The sequence below is a fragment of the Adiantum capillus-veneris genome, chromosome 5 (assembly GCF_014529385.1).
Source record: "Adiantum capillus-veneris isolate H3 chromosome 5, ASM1452938v2, whole genome shotgun sequence".
NCBI lineage: Eukaryota > Viridiplantae > Streptophyta > Polypodiopsida > Polypodiales > Pteridaceae > Adiantum > Adiantum capillus-veneris.
In genome coordinates, this window is record NC_140935.1 from 52642265 (window position 1) to 52669716 (window position 27452).

The window sequence follows — 27452 nt, forward strand, 5'->3', positions numbered from 1 at the left end:
TGCCCTGAAAAGCTGCAGCCATATATTTATTTCTATTCTTACAAAAAACAATGCATTAGTTCGGCGTAATGATATTGCATTCACCTGGTTTCCTACCATAAGAATTATCTGATTAACTGCTAGATAACATCACAATGCTTGTATGTATGGCATGGCATCATGCACATGCATCCCATACACATACACATACACATTTGCTGTATGTATCATGCTTTATGCATGAATGGCTGCTTGGCATCCCATTTTCCATGCGATATCACATTCAAGTTCGGTGTAGGTTTGACATCCCTCATTGAAAAGCTTCACCGGTGCTTATCTGTCCATTTCTGCTGTTGAATGTAGGATGTGCTGCTTGGTTTTCATGTCATGGGCACTGCAAACACACAACATTTCAGAGGTATGGAAAGAGTGCAAAATCCAAGAATTTATTTTTCTACCCACTTGCACCCGCACATTAGACTGGCTAATCTACAGATACTCCTCACAAACACTCATATCCCATTGTATGTGAGCGCATACTGCACACACTAGAGAACAATGATCAGAAGGCAAGGCTTAGATGGGAGAAAAAGGAGCTCCAAGAGACCTTAAGGGTGAGGGGTAGAAAACAACAAGAAAAGAAAGAAAAACTAGCTGAACAGCAAGAGGAAGAAGCAAAGGAGGAGGTGAAGCTCCCAAATTGACTTCACCCGCAATAGTTAAGTCATCAGTGAGCTCAAGAGGATTAGTATTAGTTGGCAATCTCTTTGAACTGATCGAAGAACCTAACCGTTTACATACATGGCCCTGGAAACCATCCTTATGCTGACGGGTGTGTGCGTACATGTGGAAAAGCAGATAAGGTGTGGTGAAGATGATAAGGGTTGTAGTTGTTTAAATGTAGACTGTTTTACTTTATAAGAAAGTCCAAGGGTATTACACATCTTTTTTTGCCGTCCGAGAAGGTCTTTCCTGGCCATAGCTTGGAAAGAAATCTTTTGGATTTAGTGGGCGTATTGCTAGTAACACTGTGCTCCTTTTCGACCTCTGAGAGTTTGATTTTCATGCTTGCAAGGTCACGATTTAGCATCTCGAAATTTTGTTGCACTTCTTCCCATTTATCATCAAGCCCACCAGAAGTCCCTTCACGGGAGTCACCTTCGTGGGCTGCCATTAGAGCTTTGAGACTTGTGGGTAGTTCACTGACTGTGACCCCCCCGCCATTCACTGCAGCTCTCACTTGCTCAAAAAAGAGTACTTGTACCACCGTCCTTAAGGGCAGCCGCTCATTCTGTGCTGCATGCATGCATGCCTCCATTGAAAGCTTCTTGCAATCCAGAAGTCGGCATAGCTTTTTTCTTTCACTTTTTGGTACTCCAGGATGCTTCTGTAGTTTCAGTTGTCAAATAAATTAGTGTGGTTCTTGTATTATCACCAGCAGAGCTGAAAAGAAAATGTTTTACAACCTTCGTTTATGTTGATAAGCAATGCATTTCATTCTCATCAGGTTTCGAGAGACTGTGTATTCATTTCATCAGGCATACCTTTAGATAGACGTCGACTGCTCTGTAAAGTCCATCATGTAAAGGCCGCGCAAAGCTCGGAACAGACTTCGCCAATGTCATGAATTTCGTCAATTCAAGCTGAGGATCTATTGCGATTTCAGCAAGATACCCATCTATAAGCTTAGAGACTCTTAGCTTTGAGCCATGCGTGGTGGATGTTGATCTGCGGCTTTCTACAAAGTTGATGTTTTCGGCCGACTTCGTGCGTCGCTTAGTGTAAGAGTAGTGCTGGTGTGTGGGGCTGCCAGGAGGGCTCTGATCCTGCATCATGAACTCTTCGACAATGGACTGCACAAGGTCAACATCGTAAAGGTAGCGGTCAGGTTCTTGGAAGTAGGGAATCATCAGGTCACGAAGAGAGGCTTCCTCCAGTTGCAGACCGACTCGTCGTGCAAGCTCTTTCCTGGCTGGAAGACTCACACTGAAACACGTTGCTCCTTTCATTACCCTCAACAAAAAGCTGCATGAGTTGCTTCCTTTATCAGGAGGAAGCAGAGCTATAATACGCTCTAATAGTTGGCGCTCTTTGGAGAAGTTTGTTATGGGGCGTGTGTTTTCCTTCAGTAAGTCTTCGAAGTAGTTATCTTGAGCAACACCTGGCAACCACTTGAAGGTATAGAACTGCAGGGCCTCCCCGAGAATCTTGGGTGGTATTTCATTTTTTGCTTTTATTGTTAGGAACACGTGTGAGTAAAGATCGATTTCTAGCTCAGCAAGGTCCTCAATCCACCAGTCTAATTGCACTGGATGGCTCTGCTTGCTTTGGTTTCCATTCCAGGGAGGACTATGAGTTATCTCGGAGGTACTTTGGGTCTCCCTGTGCTTGACCATTCGTGTCTGCGTGAAGGACCAATCGACTTTGGCAGGATTTACAAGTGCCTTTGAAGCTATAGAATTCACACACCTGCTGACCACTTGTAGCTCTTCAGCTAACGGCAAGAGTGACTGCGTACTCTTGAAAGCAATTATTGAGTCCTTCCACCCATGAAAAATGTAGGAATTTAAAAACGCTTCCACCTTTGAAATCAAGTTTCCCTTTTCTGCTGACTCTGTCATTTCAAGTCCTTCTGCTGCACATCTCACAGCTACTACATTATATGCATTCAACGTGATCTTAATACCATAGCAAAACTTGATGCATATTTCAAAAGTTTCCACTCCTCCTGGAAATGCACTTAGCATTACATTGTAGCCATTTTTTTCATGAGCTTCGGCAGCAAGTCTGTGCAATTTTGCACTTTTGGAAACAAGAGGAAACTGCATTCATAGATTTTGAGAAGTTATTATCTAAAATAAGCAGCATGACATGAGTACTTTTATAAGGTCAAAAGGACTTGCAAGTAACTTTTTAAGGCGGTATGCATATAGACAACTACACAAGCAGCATAAAGAAAACACTTGATATGACCAAAACGTGCTAGACTATTCAAGCAAAGGGTAAAAACTTTTGACCAATCTTTTACTTTTTGTATTTGAAGTGTTACTCGGGCTCGAATCCTGTTGCCACACTACATGCTGTTAGTAGTAAAAAGCTTTAGAAGATCAAAATCCAAAACTATAGCAGATGACTTATTTTTCTCTATATGTAGCATGCTCTTGCTTGCAAGTAACTGTTAATGCTCCTAGATGTCATAACAAACAGGAGTTGACACAGGGGAGATTAGTGTCAAGCTAATTGTAGATTGATTGCGTTCAGATTAGATGAACTACACAACATAATCACAATAGTCCTCAAGGTCAGCAATGGCAGTCAATATATGTTTCAGGTGGACAAAGACTTAAAACAGGTAGTTCATTGAACAAGTCATTTCATTGTCTTATCTCTGGAACAAAAGGTTTGGCAAAGTATACTTATGTATCTCATAGTAGCCATGTACAGTGTTTCAGCAAGAAATGTCTTAAGTACCGAGATGGTTCAACAACCCTTATCTATCCACGGCAGTTAGTTCAATCAGTTATGGTGATAGGCCATCTGAATGCCTTGTTGTTGCAACAACATGTACAGAAAAGGATGCTGTTGTATCTCGTAGTAGCCTTGGCACATGTAGAACGTAAAATATTTGAAAAACTGAAGTAGTTTGCTTAATTTCTGTATTGAAGCATTTTTACAAAAAGTGTGCGGTATGTGCATGAGTCAGCAATCCTCATCTTGACAGCATTCAGTTTCCAGCACTTGCATTCAATTCAGAGACAGTTATTTTTACTGCAATCAATCATCACAGGGAGCTCAATGTTCTCATCACAGTTGTCGCAAGCCTGACATAGAGCAGTTTATTTGTTTTTAGCTTTATAGGGTAATAGATATAAAGCTAGGCAGCAAGTGTTTGGAAGAGACAGAAAGCTGCTAAAAAACGAACATTTGCCCTTGGCATTTGGATCAGGGAGATGCAGTGCAGAGCTTTCCTTGCCAAGCTCATTGCTGTGGTTTGGCAATGATCCTTGGAAAATTCTCGTTTTCTCTGCATTAGCTTCCATGGTGCCCAGATTTGGCGTCAGAGGTATGCATTCTTGGCAGGCTGCTTTTTGTTTCATTTTTATGGGTTGTCATGTGCACATGGCTTTGTGTGCCACGTGGACATGCTTCATTAACTTCCAGAGCCAATTCTGTACATATTCCTAGATAGGCGTGTCTAGAATCCTAGAAGGATTAGTACCAGTGCAACGAACACTTGAAGAGGATCTCTCGGCTACATGAACCGCCTACGGACATGTCACAAGATGGGTACCACGTGCCAATAAAAAAGAACAGACTGAACAGACTTTTAGCATTTCAATAACAATTGAACTGAGAGAGAGAGAGAGAGAGAGAGAGAGAGAGAGAGAGAGAGAGAGAGAGAGAGACGACACGCGACACGGAGTGGCGGAATTTCACCCCAGAGAGTATTGGCCCCAAACCTTGGCATCCCTTTCGATATTTTCTTTATATTGCATCAACACAATATAAGTCGGTACTCTAGACTCTGCACCTTCTCTAGGAAGCATGCTAGAGAATGAGCCCATGGCTTCATATTTAAAGGCCTTAGGCCCCAAAAGTAGTTTACATGAAAAGCCTTCAAACTCAAAAGCTTATGGTCCAAAAGCAACGCCAAAAAGCTGCCAGCGTAATCACAGAATTCCGTACAATCTGCCACGTCAACAGTCAATGCAAAACGTGGAAATCCGTACAGTCTGCCACATCATCAACCAACGGAAAATCCAGAGCATTCGTACAACTGCCATGTCATCAGTGCACGCGTGTGTGTGGGTCTTGCTTTATTTTAATGCCTTTATGTACTTGAGCCCCATCGGATGGGGTCCCCATCGGTTGGTAGGACTTCTTTTGTTGTTGCTTGTTCTTCTTAGGGTTTAGGTCCCTCGGCCATGATCTGAAGGTTGGCTCTGTTCTTCAGTGACTTGACACGTCTACAGTTTGTCACATACATGCGTCGGACGTACCACCCAACCATAGCCACCACCCGGCAACACCCCCGTGTTGGTAGCATTTGAGGATGTAGGTGTGCACGTGTAAGACCGAGTGTCCCATACCACCCGGCTTCACCTCCTTGAGGTGACCTTGCGCACTCCTAGCCTCACGGGCTAACCACCGGTACTTTGCCAGTGGGGGTCGATAATTGCAAATAAGGCCTTGCCTTTTACAAAAGTGGCCAACCACACTGGTCGGGTTCACACTACATCCGCCCAGACAACGAACGTCCATCCCGATGGTGTCTTAAGCCAGATCCTCTCTCCTGTAGGCAGAACATAACATACGTCCCCCCTTAAGGACCATTAATGTCCTCATCAATGAATTTCGACGCGAATGATAGGTACGATGATCTAGAACAACCTCTCGTTCTTGAGGAATATACTCTGTTTGTATATCTTGCCATACATTTTTCTCGATGGCAATAGTGTCGGCTTCCCCTAATTTTTCTTTAAGGCGGCTGAAGTAACATATGGAGGAAGAGCCAGTTTCTCACCTTCGGATGAAGTTGAGTATGCCATCCTCTAATCATCCTGAGTCTGATGGACAAACTGAAAGGATGAATCAGACGTCAGGGAACATGTTGAGGGCTTATGTCTCTCACATGCAATCTGATTGGGAAAGGTACCTTCCATAATTAGAGTTTGCCTACAATAGTAGCAAGCATTCTGCTACTGGATTTAGTCCATTCATGTTAATGTATGGATTTGAGCCTAAACCCTCTATTGCCATTGGCTTAGAGAAAGTCGAAGATTGCCACGCTCAAGATTTCTAGTATGATATGCACAATATGCTTGAATTGGCTAAGAATAGTATAAGGACAGCTCCTTATCCAATTACCACTTATGCTAATCAAAAGAGATCTCCAAGGACTCTAAATGTGGGACAATGGGTCTATTTGAAGATACTCAAGGATTCCAAGGCTATGCGAATTGGCAAGCATTATAAGCTTTTAGTTAGATTTTGTGGTCTATTCTTGATCACAAAAGAAAATTGGCCAAGTTGTCTAGAGCGAACACATCTTGCCAAAAAGACCAATGAACTTAGTATCTCGATCACTTTGATGTCTTTTGGCAGATCATACAACTTATAAAGTTGATCGACAAATAAAACCACCAACTCATGGCTTTTGACTGTCGACTTCGTTGGTATAAACTTTGCCATTTTTGTGAGTCTATCGACCACGACCCAAATGGTATCGTTGCGACTAATATTTGGCAAATCAACAATAAAATCCATAGAAATACTTTGCTACTTGGCATCAAGGAGTTCCAATGGATGTAGCAGGCTAGCTTTCCTAAGGCGCTCTGCCTTATTGACCTGACATTGAGTGCATCTCTTCATATAGTTCTCTATGTGAGAGCGCATCTTTAGCCAATTGAAATATTGTTTGACCAATGTTAAAGTTCTCTGGATGCCTAGGTGCCGAGTGTTAGGAACATCATGGCATTCGAACAAAATCCTTTGTCGAACCTCATCGCTTTTGTCACACAGACTTTCCCATTTTTAAACAATAGTTTGCCTCTAATGGAATATTGTCGCTGTCTCCTCTGTCCAACACGACTCACTTGGGTCTCCGGATCACCCAAGCCTATATGCGAGTCATGCTCCACTTCGACCTCGTTCCATATCTTGCCAAAATAGCTATCGCAACAGCATAGCCACACACACACACACACACACACACACACACACACACACACACACACAGATTTCAGCCATAGACAAGGCATTAACCTCAGGAATCGGACCGAGTGCGTCAGCAACTCGATTGTTGGATCCTTTTCTATAACGGATCTTAAAGTTAAACTCTTACATAAGTTCAATCCATCTAGCCTTCCGGCCTCTGAGATCACCTTGATCACAGACATAGCTCAAAGAGTGATGGTTTGTCCATGCAAGAAAGGTAGAGCCATAAAAGTAATTACGCCACTTCCTCAAAGCATGGACCATGGCATAAAGCTCTTTTTTATACTTTGGATAACGCATCTCAACGTCAAAAAGTTTCTTACTTTCAAACGCAACAAGTGGTCCATCCTGATACAACACACACCAATCGCATAATCGCTAGCATCTGTTGCAACTACAAAAGGCTTGCTAGGATCCACAATATGCAATATTGACACAGTAGTCACCAAGTGCTTAAGTGTCTGAAAGCTCTCATCGAGACCCTCATTCCAGATAACACGGGGATTACCGTTATGGTGAGGTCCCAAAGTCTTTCGTCCTTTCACCCCTCCTTTTAAAAGTTGTGTAAGCGGAGCAACAACTTTGGAATAATACTTGATAAATTTGTGAAAGAATCGTGAAAAGCTTAGAAAGGACTTTACTTGGCGTATATTCTTGAGAATGGGCCAATTTCGCACTTTATCCAGCTTTTCAGAGTCAATGCGAATCCATCGCCCAAGTAACAATATGACTCAAATACAAAAGCTCCTCCTTAAAGAGTTCGCACTTAGAGACTTTAGCATAAACCTTTTGAGCTCTTAGTACCTTGAGAACAACACATATATGTTCCAGATGCTCATACAAACTCCAACTATAAATCAAGATGTCATCGAGAAATACAACAACAAAGTTGCTTAGAAAGAGTCTCAGCAGATCATTTGTCATCTGTTGAAATGTACTTGGAGCGTTGGTCAAACCAAAAGACAAAACCACTATCTACCGCTTGAACGTAATTTTCTTGAAAGAAGAGGCTGGTAAAAAAGTATCCCAAAATCTCTGAAAGTAAGTATCCAAGGTATCTTCCTTGGTCATCCTTGGATGATTCCAAGTGGTGAACATATCACGTTTATATTCTTGAATGAGCCATGAGGAAGTAAACACTCTTTTGAACTGAAGCCACTTTGTTGGTGCCTCCCTTCGTAGAAGTGGGGTAGACCACCAAGTCTGTTCCCTTTGAGGTAGAATGCCGCCCTTCGAACTTTGGAGTGCTCAAAATAGTGTCCTTCGGAGTATGCAATATCAAACCGTTGAATGAAAGCGAGGGCTCTGTGGGTATCCTTGAAGCAAGAAAAACTGTCAAACTTTATTGCTTGCCGATCCTCCTTAAAATCTTTGGGTTTCTTCTTCCTATCCTTAGAAAATCATATTGGTTGGCTCTATAGAATTGCTTCCTCTTTTCAAATATCGACTTCTCAAACTTGGAATTGACGAGGAAGAGGAATCCTCGTTTGAACCATCAAAGTGCTTTCTTGATCTTCTATGAGATTGACTCTTCTTTGCCTTCTTCTTGCCTCTGTTGTGTCTCCAAATCTTTCTCCTCTTCCGGCTCTTTTTTCCCTTGTCACTGGACTTGAAGGTGGAAGAACTGTCAGAGCTGTCAAAAGAAGATGAGGACGAACTAGAATCATCCTGAAATCTAACTTGTCTCTTAGCCTTCTTGGCATTTTCAAAAGTAGATTTCCAATCCAAGTAGCCTGGATGGTCTATTGCTCGACTCTTCTTTCCGAGCCACTTCTTGGTCTTCATGAGTTTGCTAACTCGTCGTTCTATTGCTTCTTCAAACTCAACCTTTGAATACACGTTGTGGGCAAGAGACTTAGGTGTAGTTGACTTCTTCATTGCCGACTTCAGACGTGATTTGATGATGGAACGCCATCTAAAATGCATCTCGTCAAGCTGGCCAAAAATTTCGCATACTATAAATCTTTGGAGTACTGAAGCATCAACTGGGCACAAGCGTCAACCTGTTATTGCCGCTACATATCCATCCTTTCGTATTCAGTAGGAGGAGATGGCCCGTATTGCTCTGAATGTTCAGAAGATGGACGACGTCCATTGGAGTCTTCCTTGTTCTGGTGTCATAGTTCCCTCCTAGCGGGGTTTGTTGATTGAATCCAGGAGTGTTGTGAGTAAAGGGAACGGATTCTTCATAGAAGTAGAATCGATTGAGCTCTAGTACCACTGTCACAGACTTGGACTCCCTAAGTCAATAATTTACCACGACACACGTGAGAGAACTGAACAAAATTTAGAGAGACGACGCTACACGGTAAAGTTTTGCGCCCAGAGAGATTGGCCCCAAAGATTGGTGCCCCTTTTGGTATTTCTTTATTATTAATGCTTCACAAAGTACAATGTTCGAGGGTCCTCGTCTCAATAGTGTTCCCAAGCTAATTTGATTGAAATTGAGACCCTAGTAGTTTATTTATAGGCCTTGGGCCTTCCAAAAGAAGTGTACATAAAAAGCTTCAAGTCTAATAGCATTTGGTCCCAATTCCTACTGCAAAAAGCTGTTAGTGCAAATCGGGAAAATCCGTGCTGGTGCCACGTGAGCAATCATCGCGATTTGCGGGATGTCCGTACAACATTGCCATGTCACCGATCCACGCAAATTGGGGGGTCTTTGCTTTATTTTAATGTTCTTGTGTCCTTGGGCGCGAAATGCCATTCCCTGTTACGGACACTCACGTTTGAAACATGGAACAGGGATTTAGAACGGGAAATTGGAATAAAAACGGGGAACGGAGACCTGAAAATTGCCATTCCCTGTAACTATGTCAAAAAGGACCCTATAAGATGGAACAACTTATAAAATTGGACCTTTCATTTTTGGCCTCTCGGATTGGTTTTGCAAGTTGTCACAACTTCTTCTGTATCTTTCAATGAGGTTCTGACCTCTTCTTGTGCGAGTCCGTCCTCTAGGTCATGCCACGTTAGCACTGTGTGACGACCTTCTTCGAGTGTTCGTTTCATGGTATCAGAGCCGGCTTGGCTGTAGGAAGGACCACGTGCACACCTATGGATCGGTTCGAGTCGGATAACTTCGGTTTGGCCTAATTTTTAATGACTAATTGCTCAAATTATTTGTTCTTCTTCTCATGAGCACGTGTGCAGATGAAAATTCATGTTCTTTTTTTCCTGATTTTTAATAAAAATCAAAGATTTAACGTGCGATTGCTGATTTTTACCGATTTTTTGGATTAATTCTACTGGTTTTTGAGGAATTTTCAGAACATTCAAAGAATCTAACCATACAACACCTTCCCCCTCTCTGTATTCTCCCTCTGTGCGAAGCGTAGAGAGAGCGAGAGAGAGAGTACCTCTCTGTTGGAGAGAGAACTCAACGTGGGAGGAGAGGGAGATCGATGGCCCTTCTGAAGTAGAAGAGACTGCAGTGCTGGCATCCAAGCTGGGCTGAGCTTCGTGCATAGGCCACAAGCGAGCACGCGCTCGGTTTCTTTTTTCTCTCTCTATACGTCCCCACGGCTTGAATTCGATGGTTGCACCAAACGATGGCTTGATTTTTTTGTGGCCCTATTATTTTTTCAAATGGCCTAGGCACTTTGATTTTTTTAAAAGTAAAGAATGAAACCTGAGTTTCATTAAAAACGCTTTGCAAAAACACCCATTTTTTCTCTCCCGAGCCTCCTTTCTCTCATCTCCTTGTGCTCACACGCTCCCGCCATCACTTGCCAGTTTGTGGACGCTCACGTCGACACGCAAAGCTTCGCAACATTCACTCTTTCGTGAGCGAAAAGTGCAAAAAAAGTTCGTTTTCACGCCAAATTTTTAGTTTTCTATCGGCTTTTACCATGGATTCCTCTTGCTCGGATGCACAATGTGAAGATGCATCAAGAAACATTCAAATTTCGTTCGCGCACACTTTGTACACATGGATTATGGGTACTTTCTAAAGCCTTGACCGACATATCTGTTCTTTAAAACGCAAATGTTCAGACGAACATTCGCTCGTCCTATCTTGAAGGGACCGTGCAAGGATTTAACACCTGTCTTGTTGCTCTCGAAAATACGGATCAGTCGATGATTGTGTGTATTTTCGAGAACGATACCCATCTCCAGTAATTGCGTATGCAAACATAACAACCGGCAATTTTGTGAGCCTGCTAACATGACCTGCATGTTTGGACGAGCCCATTAGATTAGTTTTTCTAGTTTAGGAACCCTCTTGCACAAATGATTTGTACAAGCGTTTTGACAGATGTTATTAAACTTTGGTGGGCATCCGACATGACATGCATTTAGGTTTAGGTTAGAGGAATGGGTCACAAAACAGTGAGTTATCGTCTGAAAACTCCCATGTGCACGCACACATTTGCACATTCTCCGATGGCACAATTATCTTGGTGTGGCACTCAAAAGGTAGTATAAAAGAAGCACATTGGCCAACATTTTTCCGTCCGATGAGCCAGCGCTAGAGATCAACCCAACGTTTTTGCAAATGAGCCCCTAGCCAACTTATTCAGTTTTCAGCCTTTTCCCTCGCTGGAAGAGCCATGGATCTGCTAATGCCAATCTCTCTACTGTAACTCGAACCTTCGGCAGCCCATCGAGCCTCTTCTCGGCCATTCCCTCGCCGAGTCGAGTGCTCCCATTGCTGTCCATCAACTAATCCATCATCAGCTGCGTTTTCAGCCTTGCTTTACACGTTAGATCTATTGTGTTTTTGCGGCCAGATCTGCATTTTTGTAGCCAGCCTTTAGCCCTTCATCCCTCTCACATCGGGAGCGCAAATCAGCCCCCACATTTACCCCTTGGTGGCTATCAGCAACCCCTCATTGAAATGGATCCAAAGGTGCTGAGTCAACTCAGCCCCGAAGGTACTTCATTTTCAAGAGTTACCGCGGCGACATTTCCCATTCGAGTCAGTAGAGCTTGCATTGAGGTATTGCACGTGTGGACATTTTGTTTACGCAATCAAAAGCAAATACTACATCGGCAACGGTGTGGGGGACCCTTGAGAGAGCTGGTTGGGGACCCCACCGGGTATCATTCTCCTTCTCTCTCTAAAAGGAACCATATTCATGCTAAGTAGCACACATTCAAGCAAGGAAAGAAGTGTAAAGTCTAGATCGTCACCATTTCAATTTCGTTGCACTTGACATTGGTATCGGAGCTTTGTGATTTTCCACTCTTTCGCTAATCTTTGAATTCCTTTTTCTCTCTAGTGTTTGAGAGTGTGTTGTAGCATTTCGCCAAAGATGCTTCTCTCACTTAGGGAAATGCAGGACTAGCATCGCGCGTAGGACCGTGTACCTTGAGCGTAGGAAATGCAAACATTGTATAACGGGGATTACAATTATGGTGCGCTTGCGAGAGGGTAGTTGACTTGGTGTGTGCGTCTGACCACCTCGACATAAAGAAATCCTAGGATGGATATTTGCAATCATAAATTCTTCGACATGACAGATTGCATCATTGAATACATGCATTGAAGATGTTGATTGCAAGTATCGGGATTTGTTAGCAACGTATGACGACAAAGGAAGGTGCCATCCAGATCAGCCTATTAGCTTTGGAGTCTTGGCATTGTTTGCACAATTATCTTTCCCATATCCTTGGAGAATTCCATCATTCTAGAAGAGACATTGCATCGTCATCGATTTGTACACATCTTTGGCAGCACTTGGGTCCACACCATCTGCATCTTCTTAGCAATTTGTAACCATCATTCCGGAGTCAAAGGCCTCCAATCGGAGGCAACGATCACAAGAGTTTGCAAGAATCGTGAGCCTACATTCGTAGCCACATCCGTTGCAGAGATGAGGATTCATCTAGAGCTTCCATGGACCATCATACGACAATCTAGTCGAGGCCCCAAGAGGAGCCTCTATCTTCGAGGAGTTATTTGGCGGTTTCATGTGACATCATACAGAGGACTTGCCAAGGTTTGTGGGCATTTCAAAGGACATATCCATCTTCATCTCCCATTCAGCGTTGCTCTTGCCAATCTTCTCGCGTAGGCATCATACAAAGGACTAGCCATGGTTTGTGGGCATTTCAAAGGACATATCCATCTTCATCTCCCATTTGGCGTTGCTCTCGCCAATCTTCCCGTGTAGGGGAAGCGTAGGTTGGCCGGTAACCTTTGTGGGCATCGCCGTTTACATATGCAGCCATTCGCTCTACGCGCATCTATCTGGTTTGTAGTTTGGTTCATACCATCGAGTTGGGGCAGCAAACGTTGGGCGATAACCAAGAAGGGAATCGCAATCTAGTGTTTGCGAGTAGATGTATCATCACCATCCTTGTCGTCCCATTACAGTGGTATCAAAGCTTCATTCCTGTGCTTTTTTGAAAGCATACCACACCTCCCAAGAACAGACAAAGCACAATGGCGTTTCTGGATTCTACAAAGTACCTGCAGGTCCTATGGACATTTCCACGTCATCTAAGGGAACCTCTCTCTCAAAAGTAGTTGTGGAGGACATCATCTAGAAGGCCATTCACTTGAGACCATCTTATGGCTTGCATGGAGTTTGGTACGCGTACCTCACCTTAAGCAGGAGGCGCCACGTGCACATGGCCCTGTGTAACGCATGGACATGCTTCATCCACTAATGGAGCCAATTCCGTACATATCCCTAGATAGGAGTGTCTAGTATCCTAGAAGGATTAGTATCTGCAATTTTGTGAGCCTCCTTACATGACCTGCATATTCGGACGAGTCCATTAGATTAGGTTTTCCAATTTTGGAACCCTCTTGCATAAAAGATTTGAACAAGCGTTTTGAAAGACGTTATTACACTTCAGTGGGCATATGACATGACGTCCATGTAGGTCTATGCTAGAGGAATGGGTCACAGAAAAACGAGTTATCGCCTGAAAACTCCCATGTGTGCACATTTGCACATTCTCTCAACTTGGCACAATTATTTCCCAATGTGGCACTCAAAAGTCAGTATAAAAGAGGCACATGGGCTAGTGTTTTGCCATCAGATGAGCCAGCGCTGAAGATCAGCCCAGCGGTTGTGCAGATCAGCCCCTTGGCGTTCTAGACCTTCATCGCGAACATCCTAGCAACCAGCATTTTCAGTTTTCAGCCTTTTCCCTCGTTGGAAGAGCCACAGATCTGCTAACGCTAGTCTCTCTACTGCAGCCTAGACCTTTGGCAGCCCATCCTTTCGGCCATTCTCTAGCCGTGTCGAGTGCTCCCATTGTTGTCCATCAACATCTGCGTTTTCAGCCCTGCTTTACGTGTTAGCTCTATTGCGTTTTTGCAGCCAGCCTTAAGCCCTTCATCCCTCTCAGATTGGGAGCGCAAATCAGCCCATCTACCCCTTGGAGGCCATCAACAATTCCTCATTGAGATGGATCCAAAGGTGCAACAAATCAGCCCCAAAGGTGCTTCATTGTGAAGAGTTACCATGGCAACGTTCCCCATTTGAGTCAATAAAGTTTGCATTGAGGTATTGCATGTGTGTACATTTTGTGTACGCAATCAAAAGCAAATACCACATCAGCAACGATGTGGGGGGCCCTTGAGAGGGTTGGTTGGGACCCCAACGGATGTCATTCTCTCTCTCTCTCTCTCTCTCTCTCTCTCTCTCTCTCTCTCATTACACACTACTAGCCAGCTCTGATACAAGTATGCCCTCACACTTTTACTTTCACTCAGCACGAGGTAGTCATTTTCTGCTGTGACAGAGCTACATCCACAACCATATATTCATATGGTCAGTATCTGCGGTGCCAGAGCCATATATACCCATACCACCACACATTACCATCATACCACCACACTGCACATCCCGGTTCTAGATTAGCTTTCATTTCAGCATTTTATTTTCAATATTCTTTTTTCCGGACACCCGGACTACCACTAGATGTACATTGATTTCTCATAGGCCGACTTCGGCCTTTAGAAGACGTAAATAAAGCTTTCTTTCTTTCTCTCTCTCTCTCTCTCTCTCTCTCTCTCTCTCTCTCTCTCTCTCTCTCTCTCTCTCTCTCTATCCCTAAAAGGAACCATCATTCGTCCTAAGTAGCACACATTCAGGCAAGGACTTGAGAAAGAAGTAAAGATTTGTGGAAGTGTAAAGTCTAGATCGTCACCATTTCAATTCCGCTTCACTTGACACGGATGCATCAATGTCAATTTTATAGGTTTCCCATTTCAATGCTCTTTGCTTCAGAGTTGGATATCGATGCGTGGAAAGTTCTGTTAGAGTTCAGGCATCTCTCTGGATCGTGCAGTCGGTCCCACTTTCTCCTAGGGACAAATGATAGGGAGTGAGGGCTGGTTTGTGGCTCTACCCCGGCCAGTGTGAGGTTGTTTTCTCATGTCGTGTTGTGTTTAGCCATGTTTAGCCTTGGGTTTTGGCTTGGTTCCATGGCCATCTGTGCAGGCTGGGGTATTTTTCCAACCTTGATGGTATTTTTTCCCTGAGCCCTATGGGCACCGTTTCCCTTTTTCCCATTCTTTCTCATTATTCCCTTTTTTCAAGGTCGTGGGGGTTGTAGGGATGGGCTGAGCAATGTGAGGATGGGCCTATATAGGCACGCACGAGGTGAGCCTCTTAGTGTAGCAGACCAATCCCCCCCGGGGGGGGGGGGTCTTTTGGGTGCCCAGTGGGTAGCATATGAGATCGGTAGCTGACAGCTCTGGCACTTTTCCTAGCAAGCAGTCTAGCATTTTTCCTTGCAGCCCTAACGTTTTTTACATGGAGGCCGGCAAAGATCGAGCGTGGGGAGGGGCAGCCCTGGCGTTTTTGGGCAGCTTCCCATGCTTGCGTTTTTGGGTAGCCCATCATGAGCAGATGATGGGGAGGTGTGCAGCAGGTGGGGATCCGAATCAAGCAAGCGAGTGCCCTTCCACATCTGTTGCAGTCTTCTCCCATGTTCCCGGAGTGATAGTGCTAGATCTCGTGATCCTCAAGGCATTCCTACTTTTGCCATGAGGAGATCTATTCTTGCCGTCCTCGTGCTTGCTCAGTGGTTTCCCAATCGTTGCCAAATGTCTCGTGTGCAACAATGTTAGTAGCAGTCGTAATTGTGTGTACCTCGTGTCTATCCATTGGGCATGACAGTTCTATTCTAGACCACCCTTGGTCACTTGTATGAGCAACTTGTTATCAGCCTCTCTCTCTCTCTCTCTCTCTCTCTCTCTCTCTCTCTCTCTCAACTTGCTAACGTGTCAAACCACTGAAGATCTATGCTGACTCGCAAGACCTGACCGAGGGGCCTAAACCCCTGACAATAGAAGTAGCAAGAGAAGTTTAACCAACTTGCAAAGCCTTGCTGAGTGGCATATTTTTTAAAACAAGTTAACCAGAGTTGTATAGACATTGCGAGGAATCGGTGTTGCATGCCCGGACCAAGCATAAAGAGATACAGTACCATTTTTTTTGTGAGAAGACCAAGGCTGGCTCTATTCGACTAGAGTACAGCCCGAGTCAAATAACCCTGCACTGAACCTCTTCCATAGGCGACATTATCCTCTCATGCCAACTCCCTTGGACTTGTTTCTTGTCGAGGAGTTGAGAGGGGATGTTAAGAGTTCAGATTCCTGTTCGGTGGTGGCTCCAATATCTCCCAGGAGCAGATTAGGGAGTGAGGGTTGTTTTGTGGCTGTGTTCGACCATATTTGAGGTAGATGTACCTCTCTCGGTTATGCACTCCACGGTGTTGCCCACCTGGTAGGCTGGCACGAGACAGGACCCCTGTTCGTAGGGTTTGTGGGGAGCAAGAGAGAGAGCCCACTTGCTACTCTATGCAATGAGAGTGAAGGAGAAGAGGAGAGTGGCGCAGAAGAAGCACACGCAGAGAAAAAATACGTGAGAGAGAGAGAGAACGCGTAGAAGTTTGGGAAAAGTCACGATAGATACATTTTGGGCTTGACCTTTGAGTATATGAGTAAGTGACTAGGGGGCCATTCACACTTGGGCCCCCTCACTTATAAGTCTTTTTAACTTATAAGTTAATAAGTACAAGGCACTTAGGCCTTTATTCCCTAACAACCTCCCACCTAAAGGCAATGTACCTTGGGAGAACAAAGAATCAACTAACTATGATACATCAGCTGATCATGCACTTACTCATCCAACACCCATCATCTGACGGCAATATGCAAACCGCTCTGCTGGAAGACTCTTGGTCAAAAGATCTGCAGGATTGTCATCTGTGTGCACCTTGACAAGTGTAATGCTCTTGTCATCAAGCACACTCCTGATAAAATGATACTTCACCTCTATGTGCTTTGTCTTGGCATGAAAAACAGGATTCCTTGCAAGCATAATAGCACTCTGACTATCATAGTGTAGCACAGGAACCGGTGACTTAATGCCAAGCTCTTCTACCAAACGCATGAGCCACAAAGCTTCTTTGCATGCCTCAGTTGCAGCCACATACTCAGCCTCAGTGGTAGACAAAGCAACACATTTTTGCAGTCTAGAAATCCAAGAAACTGCACCTCCTGTGAATGTAAACACATATCCAGAGGTAGACTTCCTGCAATCTGGATGTCCAACAAAATCTGCATCTGTAAAGCCATGCACAGATATCTCACTCTTCTCAAAACAAATGCACAAGTCTTTAGTGCCTTTCAAGTATCTCAAGATACACTTCATTGCTTCCCAATGCTTTTTGCCAGGATTGCTCATGTACCTGCTTACCACTCCCACCGCAAATGCAATGTCCGGACGTGTAGCAACCATAGCATACATCAAACTGCCAACGGCTGATGCATAAGGAATCTTGGCCATTTCAGCCCGCATATCATCTGTGTTTGGGCAGTCATGTGCAGTCAGTTTTACATATGGAGGCAGCGGAGTACCAAGTGCCTTTCCCCCATCCATATGAAAACGATGTAGCACCTTATTAACATAATCTCGTTGAGATAGATACAGACGCCTGTTGGGTCTATCTCGAGAGATACGCATGCCCAAAATATGATTAGCATCACCAAGATCCTTCATGTCAAAGCGATTCTTTAGGCTTTGCTGTAATGCATCCAACTCCGTGACATTTTTACCCGCAATAAGCATGTCATCAACATACAAAATCAGCAATAGAAGAGATCCATCACTTGCCGTTTTGATATACAAACAGTGATCAGAATTACTTCTTTTGTATCCTTGAGACCTCATGAATGTATCAAACTTGTGATACCATGCACGGGGAGACTGTTTCAAACCATACAAGCTCTTCAAGAGTCGACATACTTTCTTCTCTTGCCCCTTTGACACAAAACCTTCTGGCTGCATCATATAGATCATCTCAAGCAAATCGCCATGCAAAAACGCTGTTTTGACATCCATTTGCTTTAACTCCATATCTTCAGAAGCAACCAGGCCTAAAACAAGACGTAATGTGGCAAGCTTTACAACACGAGAAAAAATCTCATTAAAATCAACACCATGCTTTTGCTTGTACCCTTTAGCAACCAAACGTGCCTTGTACTTAGAAGAAGCATCAGATGTGACCTTGGTCTTGTAAACCCATTTACATGGCAGAGCCTTATGCCCTTTAGGCAAATCAACCAAGTCCCATGTATGGTTTTTCTCCAAAGACTGCATTTCCGAAACCATTGCTTTGAACCATTTCTTACTGTCTTCCCGTTGCATAGCCTCTTTATAGCAAGACGGCTCACCACAATCAGTGAGCATGACATAGTCCAAAGACGGTTCATATCTATCGGGGGGCCTTGTTACCCGAGTAGACCTACGCACCCAATGATCCATAACAGGTGGATTTTCAGCCTGTAAACCATCAAAAACAGTAAGCTGTTCAGCCGGTTGCATCGCAACAACGGGCGGTCTAGGAGCATCAACCTGTTCCCCTACCTGTGGTGCATCAATGGCAACTTGTTGGGGCTGATTTTCAGCAGCTAATGGCTGATTTTCAGCACCATTTTCAGCATGTAAAGGCTGTTGAACATTGGGCCTTCTTTGCTGTCCATATGTAACATCTTCACGAAAAACAACCTGGCGCACTTCCTCGACCTTTGTGGGCTGTTTGTGCATGCAATTCTCATTGAAGATGACATCATTGCTGCGTATGATTTTCTGTAATGCGGGATCCCATAATCTATACCCCATTTCACCATCCTCACCATATCCTAGGAAAATGCATTTATGAGACTTTGGTTCTAGTTTGGTGCGCAGTTCACTCCGGATGTGAACATAGGCCTCACAACCAAACACTCTTAAATGTGCATATGAGGGTGGCTTGCCAGACCACACCTCCTCAGGCACCTTTCCACCCAAAGCCTTGCTAGGTGAGCGATTAATCAAGTGAATAGCTGTTTGCACAGCTTCTGCCCAAAAACCATGAGGTAATGCAGCATGTGACAGCATACTCCGAACTTTCTCTTGGATAGTCCGGTTCAACCTCTCTGCAACTCCATTCTGAGAGGGATTAAAAGGAGCCGTGAGCTCTCTTTTAATACCTTTAGTAGCACAAAAGTCAATAAATGCTTTTGATACATACTCCCCCCCATTGTCTGAGCGCAAAGATCTAAGCTTCTTGTCAGTTTGATTCTCAACAAACGCAAGAAACTTCTTGAAAGTATCCAAAACATCGCTTTTAGCACGTATTGGATACACCCACACCTTACGTGTAGCATCATCGATAAACGAGACAAAATATTTCTTTCCCCCTAAGGACAACTGTGGCATTTCACATACATCGGAATGCACTAAGTCTAACCTGTCAGACTTCAAAGAAAGAGACCTTTTGTGCGGTGTTTGACTGTGCTTACCATAAATACAGTGCTCACAATGAGAAAAATCAGCATACCTCAAACACGGCAAATAACCACAACGAAACAGAGTTTCCATTCCTCTTTTACTCATGTGTCCCAACCGGCCATGCCACAAAGAAACACTTGGCTGCTCGGTTACGGCGACAACATGGTCACGCACACTAGATACATGCAAAGGATACAAAGTGTCCGATTTACAACCCTTGGCTACAATCCGGGCCCCTTTATAAATTTTCCACTTGCTATCACCAAAAGTGGTGTGATAGCCTGCATCATCTAGCTGCCCTGTACTAATCAAACTCTTCTTGAGTTGTGGCACATGGCGCACTTTGTGCAAAACAAAAGTCATACCATCAGCAAAGGAAAACTGGACACTGCCAATACCTGCAATGTCACATGCATAGTTGTCTCCCAAATAAACAGTGCCCTGCACCTCACCTGAGTACTGTGTAAACCAATCCCTATGAGGTGTTACATGAAAGGAGGCACCTGAATCAAGAATCCAAGTATGCATGTCCACATCAGAACCCATAGCAAGGGTATGTGCATCCACAGAAGAGGCATTGAGTACATCAGTGCTGCTGTCACTGTCACAACTACTAGCAACATTGATTTCCTCAATCAACACAGTGCTCTTCTTGGCATTTCCCTTGTCCTTTGCATCAGTTTCAGCACCCTTGTTCTTCTCTTTCTTCCACTCATAGCATTCCTATTTATAATGCCCTTGCTTTCCACAATGATGACACACAACATCTTTCCTACGAGATTTGTTGCGTGCCCTGTCCTTACTGTCAGATTTCTCCCTCTGTTGAGACCTGCCTCTCAAGTGCAATGCATTAGAAGACCCACCTGTGGTGTTCTTCCTGTTCATCTCTTCCATCAAGAGAGAACTCTCTACATCTGCATACTTAAGTGACGCACTTGAGTTACTAAGAGCTGTCCGGAATACATCCCAACTCTCGGGCAATGTGCATAGCAGAAAAGTAGCTTTGAACTCCTCATCAATCGTGAATTTCAGCTCTGTCAGTTTGCTGAAAATAGAATTGAATTCATTGAGGTGCACTGACATGTGCGTGCCCTCCTTCATGCGGAGATCCATAAGATGATCGTGGAGCGAGCCAACTGGTCCACTTCTTCCCATTCTTCAACCTCCATATCATCTGGTTTCACACCCTGTAACTTAATAGGTTTCGCCTGTTTCTTCTGCAACATCACATTATAACATTGCTTCTTCCATATAGCAAAGTTATGGGCCCCTTCAAGCTTGCGAATGTGCAACAAATTGCCACTTTCACTGCTAGAAGCCATTCTGAGTGATTGCAAACACTGAAACCCTGTTTTGCCGACCTAAACACGCCCAAATGTGCGCAATCGGGCAAAAACAGCTTGTTGTTACAGGAAAACAGCGAGCAAATTTCACGCGAAATCACCCCAAAACGGCGTACATTCACTGCCAAACCCTTACCAAAGGTTTCCACAAGGTGTATACATCATCTACTTGCTGAAATTCCCTGTTTTAGGGCAAAAATCAGACCTGTAAACACCTATTTTGCTGAATTTTCAGAACCTCGTTGGTGGAAAACACCTGTAAGATTGACCTGTGAGACTTGCCCTAATGAAATTGCATCAAATTGACCCCGAAATTGGTCAATTTCAGCAGAAATAGGCTGCTGTTCGCCAGTTTTTGAAACCCTAATTTTGGGGAAACTGTCACCGGAGGTCGATTCTACACGGTGAGAGGATCCCTTCGCGACAGAGTTGATCGAAAACGGTTGAATATCCTTCCCGCAGCGAGCAAGAACAGAATTCTGATCTGTGTTGCGAAAATGGCTCTCTTGGAAACCCTAAAGCTCTGATACCATGTGTGGGGGAGCAGGAGAGAGAGCCCACTTGCTACTCTATGCAATGAGAGTGAAGGAGAAGAGGAGAGTGGCACAGAAGAAGCACACGCAGAGAAAAAATACGTGAGAGAGAGAGAGAGAACGCGTAGAAGTTTGGGAAAAGTCACGATAGATACATTTTGGGCTTGACCTTTTGAGTATATGAGTAAGTGACTAGGGGGCCATTCACACTTGGGCCCCCTCACTTATAAGTCTTTTTAACTTATAAGTTAATAAGTACAAGGCACTTAGGCCTTTATTCCCTAACAGGGTTTGCCGGGGTCCGGGTCTCGAGGCTTCTGCATTTCTGCTACTAAATATGTGTGTGAGGTCACTTTTAGTGAGTTTATATACTTATTAGCATTTTTATCGATTTTCAAGATCGTGGGGTTTCTAGGCAGGTACAACAATTCTATGAACTCCCTATATATGCAGATATCCTAGAGTACATCATCCTCGTTTGCTGGGGAAATCCCATCTTTGAAAGTAACTTGTGTAACCACACCGACTAACATGTAGAATTGCAAACAACCCTTTACTTTGCCTCTGTGGAGAATATGGCAACTGTCGGCTGTTTCTTGTTGCTCCATGAAACTGCCCCTGAGCCAAAAGAAAAGGTGTAACCTGTAGTGGACCGTCGTCCATCTCGATCTCCATCCCAATCTAAATCACTCCATCCTCGTGAAATGATTTTGGAGTCTATACCTCCAGTTGCATAGTGAATGCTTAATGAATTGGACAACTTTAAATACCGCAAAGTCTGAAGAGCCTGATCCAAATGTAACATGGGGGGTCTCTGCATAAAAGAACTGAGAAGTCCCACTGGGAAATTGACATCAAACCGTGTGTTGAGAACCCAAATATGAGAACCGACCAGTTTTCGATACTTCATAGCATGTGCTACATCTGAGGAGTCATACTGTGACAACTTTTGATTGGGATCCATTGGGGTTGAGATAGGTTTACACTGACTGATACCAAATGCTTCCAATAGCTCTTGGATATGTGCTCCTGAGAGCGAAAAATGCCCCCCTTTGTTTGCCATATCTCTAGTCGAAGAAAGTAGTGAGGCAAGCCTATCATCCACATAGAGGATAACAATTGTCACCAATCCTCCGTCACTGCAAATGTATAAAGCTTCTGTAGAAGATTGTCGTAGGAAGAAAGCATCTATCTTATGGTACCATGCTTGAAGGGCTTGCTTTAGGCCATAGAGAGCCTTTAGCAACCTACAAAACATGTCTTTGAAATCTGGATCCTCGAACCGTGGATGTTACTCCACATACACCTCTCCTCTAAGTCACCGTTGAGAAAAGCCGAAACTACATCCATCTAAAAATCAGGCCACGCGGAAAAGGCAACAAGGGCAAAAAACTGTCCGAATGGTCGCCATTGTTGCAGACGGTGCAAAGGTCTCATCACAATCCACACCTTGTCTCTGAGAAAAGCCCTTGGCAACGAAGCGTGCCTTGTCAAGCGAGGAGGTTAGACGGAGCGCAGTGAAGCATGGAGTTTATAAGCTCTGAGATCTTTCTTTGCTGACAAGCTCTCCTCCAGGTGATTTGTGGCATTATCAGTTTGGTCTCTTGAATATTGAGGCTCTTCGTCATCAAATGATCGATGACTTGCCCAATGTTGGGAGTAAGCAAGGACAATGCATTGCACACATTTAGTGCTAATCCAAAGCATTGACACGTCATGTTGGATTTGGTTCACACCCATCTATGTGGACCTATATGTAGACTTCATCCTTAGGCAAAGCTCCAATGCCACAAAAGCAGAAGGCCATTTGTGTCGATTGGGTCTATAAGACAAGTATGGATCAGATGGGTCGTCGGATAAGCACAAGTCTTGTTTGGTAGCCAAGAGATTTTTATGTGACCAAGAGTTGATTATGACAATTCCTTTGCACCAAGAACACATATGGCTAATATTCAAACGGTTTTTGCTATTGCAGCCCATCATGGATGGCTTGTGTAAAATTGACCTTTGCAAACAGTGATCTGGAGGAGGAGGTGGGGGAGGTACCTCCCGATTTCTCAGGCTCTCAAATAGGGCGACAAGGTTTACATGTGGAAGGCTCTCTATTGCCTGAAGCAAGTTCCTCGTGTTTCAAGTTTGGTACCAAAAGATAGATGCTTTCTTCCTACTCCATACCTTCTTCTCGAGACCGTGACTTATACCTTTTTAGAGAGGGAGATTTGGTAGCATTTGTTATCCTCTATGTGAATGATCTTGCTATTATAGGTAGCCATGTCAAGTATATCTGCTGGACTATGGAGATCTCGACCGAGGATCGACTAAAGATTTGGTAGATAGCGAGGGGTGTTGTCCTTTCTCAAGAACGCTATATCTAGGAATTGCAGGAATTGTTCGAAGCTTAGGCATGACAACTACAACTCATATGGATCTCAACAAGAAGTTGTCCTTGTATGACCCCTCAAATGTAGGTGATGCATCATGCTATGAAGTATGCAAACTGGTTGGCTCTCTTATTTGGTTGTTGAAGCCCCATTTAGCCTCAGTTTCACGGTGGACTTCTGTGTCCCTTTAAGTAGAAGTCTGCTCATTTACAACACTCACCTTTATCAAGCTCTTTGGATCTTGCGGTGTTTGAAACAACCACAATTGTTGGGCATTTGGTAAGTTGCTGGAGATACAGACTCCATGATTATACTTTAAGGATGGAGTAATTCTGATTGGTGTGGAGATTCAAACTCACAACAATCAATTTCAAGAGCCATGACATGAAGCAGCCAACTATTCCCTTGTCTTCCACAAAGGTCAAGTATCCTGCTGGTTGCAGTGCTGCATGCGAGTTTGTTTAGCTTTCTATGTTAGCCTTGGGGATTGGCTCTTCACAGTAGACCATGGTCCTCCATAATTTATTCAAACAACCAGAGTTGTGTAGCTATTGCAAGAAGCCAAGTGTTTCATGCAAAGACCAAGCATATAAGGATGGAATACCAGGACCTTGGATGGTACCAATCGGCTTGTGTACTGCTCTAGGTCAGATAAACTTATAGACATTTTCACCACACCTCTTCCATAGGCCACTTTATCCCTTCACTCCTCGCTCCCTTGGATTGAACTCGTTCAGAAGCTGAGAGGGGACGTTTTGACCTCTTGTTTTTGGTGGCTTTGGCATCTCCCAAGAGCAGACTAGGGAATGATGGCTGTTTTGTGGCTGTGCCTACTTGTACGCGAGGTAGATGTAACTTTTCAATTGCACATCTTGTGTGAGCCCACTGAGTAGACTTATATGAGGGAAGACCCCGTTTCTATGTCTTTAAGAGGTCAGAGACTCAGAGTTTCTGTTTTCTGTAGTTTCCAATCATGTGCCAGTTTGTGAGATTGTGGAACCACTTGGCACACTGATGATGTGGCATTTATTATGCTGAGGTCGGTTTGCAGAGGGCGCCCCCACCTATCCTGGAGTATGGTCAAGTTTCTACGTGTTGGGTCCCCCCCCCCCCCCCAAACAAACCAATTGTCATATGCAGTGATAGTGTTTTTGGGTGATATGCTCCTCTCTAATGTTTTAACTTTTCTCCTCTCTCTCCTTTGTCCAAAGTTTTCTCTCTCGCTCACTCCTCACCTTGGATCTCTCGCCTTTTGTGAAATACCCTCGTCCCATTTACGTCTTTTGTATGTGCAGGTGATAGGCTACTCTAGACCTTGTGTTGGGCGGCTGCAGCTTCCCTAGAGGGAGACCTACATGTGCAAAGAGCTGCACCATTTTGGGGGCTGATCTGGAGGAGGCCCATCGTGATACATCAGAGTGTACCTTATTGTCCACAGCGAGAGGAGGCTGTCTACACGGTGGTTCGCCCAACGGCTCACTTTTTTATTGCACTCTGCACTCTGACAGAGTCATCAAGATGATACCCATATCTTCAAGAAAGATTAGCCCCCCTACTTGGAGAATCGGTTGCTACATCTTTTGCATTTCAGTCTTTGACTTTCAAGGGTCCAGAATCCCAATTGTACCTCTAGGCTCCAAATGACCTCTCTTCATAGGCGCCCTGTGCATCTATGCAATCTGGAGGAAAAAAACCTCGTAGTGAGGGGAAACAAGTGCCTTGACAGTCCTAAGAGTGTGTTCACCCACATCACTACCGTAATATGGTAACATGCATATATGTATGTGTTTAAACATACAAGTATGTGTGCGTGCGTGTGTGTGTGTGTGTGTGTGTGTGTGTGTGTGTGTTGGCTAGGGGATTTTTTGGGCAGGTTCACATATAGATTTATATGTTTATACACACGTGTGCATGCACACAAAATAGCTACGAAGCTCCAAGCCCACATATGTGAAATACAGAGGTTAGCCACGTGGACAAGAAAGCTACACTACATGCAAAGCTGAAAAGGAGCAAGATGTTACCTACACTAAAAATGTACCAGACCTATAGGCCATCTACACGTGACAAAAGGTGCGACGGGTTTTTCAAGAGTGCGAAAAGTTCCTTGGGTTTCGTACCCTTGCAAAACACATTGTATGCAACACTGTTTTGAATCCCTCTTGTGGAAATAGGGTTTCTTCCTGAATCCTAAGCCCCTTTCCCTGTTCCCAGCTGTGCGAGACGCGTTCCATGTCAGTATGCTTTCGAGCCCTGGTAAATGGTGGCATCACTGGTAACACCAGAATCCTGACCCCACACAGATACCCTACAACATAAAATAGTGCGATCTCCCCCTGGAAATGTGGAAAACTAAACCTAAGAGTGGCATCTTACAAAAAACAATCGCTTGGAAAAATACGTGTGGGCAGACATATGAACCTGCAGGAGGACAGTTATCAAAGTGCATATGGAATCTGACCGGGAGGAGTTGCTACAACTAAGGTTCATCCGCATTGGCAGCCTTTTTAAGTGTTTTGGATGAAGTTGTCACCAGACTCGAAAATTGATTGCTCAAATTGGTCATTTGCAATACACCTCACATTCCTCTCCCCTATCCAAGGCAATTTGTCTTTAGCACTTTGCTCTGTTTTTGCAGCATTGAGGGCTCTAAACAAAGATCACAAAAGAGGTTAAACTATGTGACTCTAGCAGCTCTATGGATAGAGAACACTTGTGAAAATCATCTGCCAAACAGACCGCTGACAGCTGCTTCAAAATGCAGCTTGTATCTTTGTAAGTCCTTTGACATAGTTAAAAGATATGTAGTAGCGACTCGATATGGTATCACACTCTAAATTAGAAAAGTGATTTATGGTCTTGCTAGAAATTTTCATCAAACTTTTTCCCATCTACCTCTGCACCCATCACCTAGGTAACTAGGTAATAAACAAGTCATCAACACGCACTCCTACAATGTTTGGATGTGTAGTTTAAAACTTGCTAGCACCAAAAAGGGGATACAATAGCCATGTTACTAGAACGTGATTGAAATCATCCTGACCTTGCTGCTGGTTAAGCAGGTCAGTGGTCCTAGTGGAGTGCTGGTTATTAAAAAGGCTTAGCAATTAACTCCAGCTGAAACATGGTTTAATTATGTGTAGAACTCCTCATCATATTAGACCGTTCCCCCAACCAAGTCCCAATCAAGGCTAAGAGACCTCTTCTTACCATGTGAGTTTATCGGCTTCAGGAATCAGTATTGTCATCCTGCTCTATCAGAAGTCTTGCATTTAAGTTACTCCAGGATTTCAGGGCCAGTCTGGAGACAAGCTTGAAGCTGTCTTTGATGCTTCTTGCTTAATTTGAACAGGCTCATGTTCCACATTCAAATAATGTGCATAAAGGTACTACAGCTTGCCGTTTAGTTTCTGTGCCACATCGGTCTTCTAATATAACACTGCAGCATTGAGAACTTATATGATTCCGAACATTAAACCATATAAACCATATACAAGAGATGAACATGGTGAAGAGCATATGGGACAAATAGAGGCATCAAGAAACAGAGTAGAAATTTAATCATTCTGGAACAGACCTTGTATGCTGAAGAAGTAATCATTCTTTTTCAACTTTTTCAGTGATGAAAATGATGTTGCGTACCTTGTGCACATGAAAAGTTACTCCATCAACAAGCACAATGAAATCGCTGGCAATCTCCAATGCAACTGACCTGTGAGCATGGCAGCGTATAAGGACAACGTTCCATCCGTG

The 27452-nt window shown here is 44.0% G+C and overlaps 1 protein-coding gene and 1 long non-coding RNA gene across 4 annotated transcripts in view; one reads left to right on the top strand and one right to left on the bottom strand.

Moving 5' to 3' along the window:
* The window catches only part of LOC147457318 (BTB/POZ domain-containing protein At1g67900-like), a 28813-nt gene continuing 1361 nt past the window's right edge, over positions 1 to 27452 (bottom strand). Inside the window, exons 2-5 of one of the 3 annotated variants that reach the window (XM_086512238.1) lie at positions 27342 to 27411; positions 1524 to 2801; positions 920 to 1366; positions 1 to 373 (exon numbers count right to left, since the gene is read on the bottom strand). In XM_086512238.1, coding sequence (XP_086368364.1) covers positions 365 to 373; positions 920 to 1366; positions 1524 to 2801; positions 27342 to 27411 — 1804 coding nt within the window. In that variant the 3' untranslated portion in view covers positions 1 to 364. Of the gene's footprint in view, positions 374 to 710; positions 1367 to 1523; positions 2802 to 26909; positions 27139 to 27341; positions 27412 to 27452 lie in introns of those variants that run through there. The other 2 variants (XM_086512239.1, XM_086512237.1) reach the window with 2 other exon arrangements.
* LOC147457319 (uncharacterized) lies at positions 264 to 27452 on the top strand. Its single transcript, XR_015188101.1, has 3 exons — positions 264 to 397; positions 3241 to 3331; positions 27320 to 27452. It is a non-coding gene; the product is annotated as an uncharacterized LOC147457319 (long non-coding RNA).